This window comes from Lonchura striata, chromosome 2, assembly GCF_050655825.1.
Source record: "Lonchura striata isolate lonStrDom1 chromosome 2, ASM5065582v1, whole genome shotgun sequence".
Classification (NCBI taxonomy): Eukaryota; Metazoa; Chordata; class Aves; order Passeriformes; family Estrildidae; genus Lonchura; species Lonchura striata.
This window is the reverse complement of record NC_140704.1, coordinates 125,408,074-125,413,891: the sequence shown is the minus strand read 5'-3', so window position 1 is coordinate 125,413,891 and position 5,818 is coordinate 125,408,074. Positions and strand designations below refer to the sequence as shown.

Here is a 5,818-nt window from a genome sequence, read left to right as displayed (position 1 = left end):
CCGCCCGCCCCGCCCGCGCCGCCCGCGCCCCGCCCGCGCCGCCCGCGCCGCTCCCGCGCCGCCCGCGCCCCGCCCGCGCCGCCCGCGCCGCTCCCGCGCCGCCCGCGCCCCGCCCACGCCGCCCGCGCCGCTCCCGCGCCGCCCGCGCCCCGCCCGCGCCGCCCGCGCCCCGCCCGCGCCCCGCCCGCGCCGCCCGCGCCGCCCGCGCCGCCCACGCCGCCCGCGCCGCTCCCGCGCCGCCCGCGCCCCGCCCGCGCCCCGCCCGCGCCCCGCCCGCGCGCCGCCCGCGCCGCCCGCGCCGCTCCCGCGCCGCCCGCGCCCCGCCCGCGCCCCGCCCGCGCCCCGCCCGCGCGCCGCCCGCGCCGCCCGCGCCCCGCCCGCGCCGCCCGCGCCGCCCGCGCCGCCCGCGCCCCGCCCGCGCCCCGCCCGCGCCCCGCCCGCGCCCCGCGCACGCGCGGCTGCCCAACGGGCGGGCACGGGCACGTGACCGGGGAGCGCGCGGGGCGGGGCCGGCCCGGCGGCGGCGCGGAGGGGAGGGGGAGGAGGCGGATCCATCATGGCGTCGATGCAGGTGAGGCGGCTGCGGCGGAGCCCCGGGCAGCGCCGGGGCCGGGCGGCGGCGCGGGGAGCCGGGAGCAGCCGTTCCGCCGGGTGTGTGCGTGCGCGGCGCGGCGCGGAGGGAGGAACCGCCCGGGCAGAGGTTGAGAGCGGCGAGGTCCCGGGCAGCGCGGCCGGGGAGGGCAGGTGGCGGCGGACGGGCCGGGATGGAGGCGAGGCGCGCAGAGGTGTGAGGGGCGAGGCCCGGACTCGGGCGGGGCGGGCGCGGGGGGAGGCAGCGGGCCCGGGGCGCGGGGGAAGAGGCGCCTCAGGGAGGCGTCAGGGGCGATGCCGCCGCTTCCTGGGCAGGCGAGGGAAGGGCGGAGGGATGCCGGCCCCCCGCGACTTGGGAGGCCGCGGATTCGCTGGGCGCCGTGGGAACGTATCGCACCGTGCGGGCTGCGCGGTCAGCGGGGCCCCCCCCGTGTCGGCGTGGGACCGTGACCAACAGCCCTGAGCTCCTGCGATTCCCCCGCACGAGGGGGACTGGGACAGGCACGTCCTGCTCCAAGCCGCCTGCTGCCCGTGGGGTTCTCTTTCTCTCCGTAAAATGAGGTTGCGGTGTGGGGTCAGCTCTGGGGACAGGTACCGTCTGGCTTTCTCGGCCGGATGGTATTGCTGTAGGTACAGTAGGATGGAACATCCTGCTGCCTGACAGGTATTTCCAGCTGAATTATTCATTCATACCTACTCCGAAGGGGTTCTTAAACAGGGGCTGCAGAAATTTCTCTGGTAGAATGGATCGCTTTCACTGTGCTGCTTTCAGTGGGTAATGCTTTATTATGACTGGGGCAGGAGAAAAGAGCTCTAGGTTTTGTGGCAGTGGCCCCTTTCTCTCCTTATTTAACCAGTAACTTCTCTACTTTTTCTCGGATATTTATAGTTTTCCATTTTGTTTTTATATTTGAATCATCTAGATCTCATTTTGGTCCAGTACAGCTTACATTTTTTGTCACTAGTAATAGAACAGCATGGAAAGAGTGTATAAAATGAGTGAAATTTGTTTAATTTTCATAATAAGCTGGATTTAGCATAGCCAAAAAGGATTTAAATGTCAAATTATTGAACTGTATGGGATAAAAATTATTCTCCTGAAGTTTAGAAGCATAACTCCCCCTTCCTCCCCCCATTCCATGGTGTGTCTTTCACAGTTACTGAAATGAAACGAGATCTAGAAATTGAACGTACTGTACAGAATGTTCTTTTAGCAGTAGCTTAGCAGGTAGTCTGATGTGCCTTGGTTTTATTAGCTCTATCTGTCAAATGCATTTTTGCAATGCTCTTCTTCTAATGTACAAACTTTTACAAGCTCAACTGCAAAATAGAGGCTGTAGTTTCTTAAGAAGTGTCCTTTAAAAAAACCGTGTGAAAAGTAGGAAAATGGCAGCTGTGAACCGGGAAAGAGACACGCTGTAAAGGGACTTGGCAGAGCTGTGCTGTGTTGCTGTCTCTGGCCTGGTAAATGACCTTCTACAGCGTGCCTCACCCTAATTCCTGTTGCTCCCTCTGTAAAGGGAGAAAAATGGTTACATATTAAATGAGGTTGTTGAGGATACGGGAATGACAAGTGTTGTCTAAACGTCAGATGTGTGGAGGGTAATACTCACTTCCTGAAATACACCCTGTTAAGTCTGATGTTGTAATTGCATTCATTTTAGAAATACCAGCTGTAAGATGGCACTTTTTGTTTTCTTACGTGATGTTCTGTTGTCTTTTGATAAGAGATTCAAGGACATTTATGGAGATTTTTTGTCTGTATGTTGCTAATTGCATAATGCTCTAATAAATTTCTGATGTTTAGTAAACTGCTAATTTAATAATGTAGTTTAGCATGTTGGAAAGGAGTTGTAAACTGGAAGCATAAATGCAAATTTAGTAAGTGAACTTACTAAATTTAGTAAGTTTATTGTAGACATGCTCCCAGATGACCAAGATTTCAAGACTGAATTCTGTCAATTAACATTTAAGTGTTCAGTGTGAAAAAATGTTTTACAAAGGAAACCAATATCTATAATTTTAAGTGTTTTTTTTTTTTTTGGTCCAGAATCATTTATTATAATTACTGCTGTGTACTAAGTTACTTGACACAACAAAAAGATGTCATATTTCTGATTAAGTATAGTGTTTTTAAATACACAGTGTTTACCTGAAACGTTTGTGAAACTCATTGCCATCTCTGGCTCTGCTAGTGGTGTGACACTGTACTATTATGACAATATTATTTATTTTATTGATAAAAATGATACACTGGTGCACAAAGTAAGTTCTAGTTGCTTCTTACACTGCTGTAATTTTATACAACAGTGTATGATGCCCCAAGTTAATTACATTTATTTTTACAGATTCACAGAAAAGTCTCAGATTAAGTTACAAGAGTTATCTGATTAGCCTGTTCTTAGTCAGTCTTCAGTGAAGCTTTGAAACTTGTAATAAATTGCCTCTTTGCTGATGGCTCTGAGCAGCAACCTGAACAGTTACTGCAGTTCAGTGGATGCACAGTAATTTGTGACTCTGAGTCTTTGTATGTATCATTAAACTTACAGTGATTTTTATCTGTGTGGACAATCTGTAATGGGAGTTTTCTGTAACCCTTTTTTTCCGTGATAGTAGAAGCCATTGCTTATGAGACCTTGTGTTTTGTTTTCTAACCACAGTGTTGTTGTTAATTTGCCACTGCTGGACTGGTTTAAACCTGGTTTGCATAACTTTAGGCAAATCATATTTTTTCTTAAAAAAAGCTAACACACCCTAGACAAGCCTTTAAAGGAAGAGCACTTATTTTCAAGAATTTTCCCAGAAAAAAAGCATGTGCTATGTTTTCCTGGATAAAAACACAGAAATATTCTGAAAAGGTACAAGTAATGTAGAACAAGGGAATAGAATGGATTTGCTTTAGAAAATTTTGATATAGCATCTTTAGTAATCTGAAGTCTTTAAAGGCAAATCATGAAGAAATAGTAAATAGTTGTTCTCAGAACAGCTGGAAACACAGAGCTTGCTTTATGAATGGAAGAGCAGGTAAAAGCAGAGTAAGGAAGTTCAGTTGAAAATGCACACAAAATACGTCATTGCTGTATGAAGTGTTAACTTATTAAAGCCTTTCCCTCAGGGTCCCAATATGAACTATTTGCATCACAAACTTGAAAGATTGACTTTATTGATAATACTAACATCTTAATTACTATGATTTACCTTTCACTTCCTTTTAGTTTTAATACTACAAACCTTGGATTTATTTGTGCAATTGTGAGAATATTTAGAGGGATGGTTTTAGGTTTTTTATCACCAGAATAACTTCTCATCTATTCTGTAAAGTTAGGCACATAAGATTTGTACTTGTAGGTGTTTACATCTGATTGAATGCAGAGGTAATGTAATTAATGACACAACTTCAGTAAAGAGTATAGGATGTTGGCTTTCACTGTGCTTCTGTGTTATGTTTTGAAAACTGCTGTGGTGGGCTACCATCAAATTACATGCACACAACAAAATAAAGTGCTACTTGAAAAATCTTGTTCCATCAAAAGAATTTTTTTTGAAAATGTGTGTCTAAGCAGCCATCTAATAAAATAACTATGTGAGATGACAATGCAGAATTCATGGCCAGTTTGAGATCCCAGTGAACTTGTATCACAGAAGGCAAGCTAGTAACAATACAAAGATTTCCTGCAAGTTTTACCCCAGTAATTTCAGTCAGTGATGTAGGGGTTGAGGAAAATATTTACAGGCCACTGAAATCTCCAGAAAAAATACATACACTTTTGGTTACACTTCCTTCTATTCTTTACGTGTGCTTCTAGTGTTGGTGGAAGTCTGTGTTTCCAGCTCTTGTCAGAACATTTACTTATTGTGCAATCTTTGCTCAACACTGGCAGTGTTTTTATTTAATGATTTGGCAATAATTTGTTCTTATTTAAAAGCTTTGTCCAGGAAAAAGTATTAAACTTTTTTTATTGTGTGTTCCAAAAAAATCCCAAACTCCAACCTTAAATGGGGAAAGCTTTCAGTGAATTGTAACTTGGATGGTTATGCACATTGGTTCTGTATTGCTAAGTGTCATAGTATGGGATGCTATTTGTGTTGTTTCAAAAAGAAAATGAGTGGGTACTGTAGCTGTATAACCAATTCTGGGATATAAACAAAATAAAATTACTGGTAGTCAGTAAAGTGTTTAATGGTTCCATTGGTGAAATGCTGTTGAAGATAAAAAATTTAGTAATTATTTAAACTGTGAAATGTGAGTACCATAATTGAAACCAGAATGAGTAGACAATAAAAATATTTTCCTCTGTCCACTAAGAGCTTGTCCTTTACATAACCTTTGGTAATCAGTCTGTACTGATGTGTGCTGTATTAGCTTTGGCATATAAACATGCTAGAATGAAGTAAGATAAATACAAAATTTTTAGTAATTTTATCAAGATGAGTTAATTTAATCTTGGAAGTTTATTAATAAAGTTTTATCTTGAATATTAACTGATATTTAAAATTTATAGCCTTCATTCAGTAAAGATAAATAAAATAGAAGTTATGGATTTAGGCCCTAAGGAGTCTCATTCGCTTGCTTTTGTATCTGCCTGTGTAAATAGAATTTTGGGAAATACATTGCTGTGCAGCAGCTGCAGAATTTTTGAGCTATGATGGAAGAATTCACTTCAGAGAAAGAAAGCAGTAGTAGAAAAGCTTATTGAAACAAGTGTCCCCTGAGCACTATCAGCAGCTATTTCTTACAAATAGACCAACTATACAGCTAAAAATGTAAAAAACCATGGATGCTTTCAACCTATCACATTGAACACTGGTGTCTCATGAATATGTGGATGATTTCAATAAGGAAAATAAAATAGCCATATGTTTGTTGTAAAGAAGAGTAATTCTGGTTGATTCCAATTATTTTTTGCTCTGAGTTTTATAGTATCTTATACTTGTGTTTAGACCTAGCTATTCAAGTTCTGAGAAGAGAAAAATATAACACAATACATTTGCAAGAGGCAGGGAATGTTGTCTTGTTAAGCTGCTCCCTTGGGAGGCTCTGTGGGTTTGTCATTAATAAGCTAAAGCAGCTTAGCTTAAACAATGTGTGAAACTCGGTGATCAAGTACTTTCTCTAATTGTTTGCTCCAATTAGAGAAAAGTGTGAAGAGTTTTAGACTAAAGGATTTTCACTATGTATTGTACAGGTGTAGGTCATACTGGTGACTACACGCAGAGACTGGGATTA

At 45.0% G+C, this 5,818-nt stretch overlaps 1 protein-coding gene across 7 annotated transcripts in view; it reads left to right on the top strand.

Moving 5' to 3' along the window:
- Positions 1 to 525: 525 nt before the first annotated feature.
- Positions 526 to 5,818, top strand: part of UBE2W (ubiquitin conjugating enzyme E2 W) — a 32,110-nt gene continuing 26,817 nt past the window's right edge. For 3 of the 7 annotated variants that reach the window (XM_021530597.3, XM_085573889.1, XM_085573887.1), the window contains exon 1: positions 526 to 571. In XM_021530597.3, the coding sequence (XP_021386272.1) occupies positions 557 to 571 (15 nt within the window). In that variant the 5' untranslated portion in view covers positions 526 to 556. Of the gene's footprint in view, positions 786 to 1,132; positions 1,256 to 5,818 lie in introns of those variants that run through there. The other 4 variants (XM_085573892.1, XM_085573888.1, XM_085573886.1 and 1 more) reach the window with 2 other exon arrangements.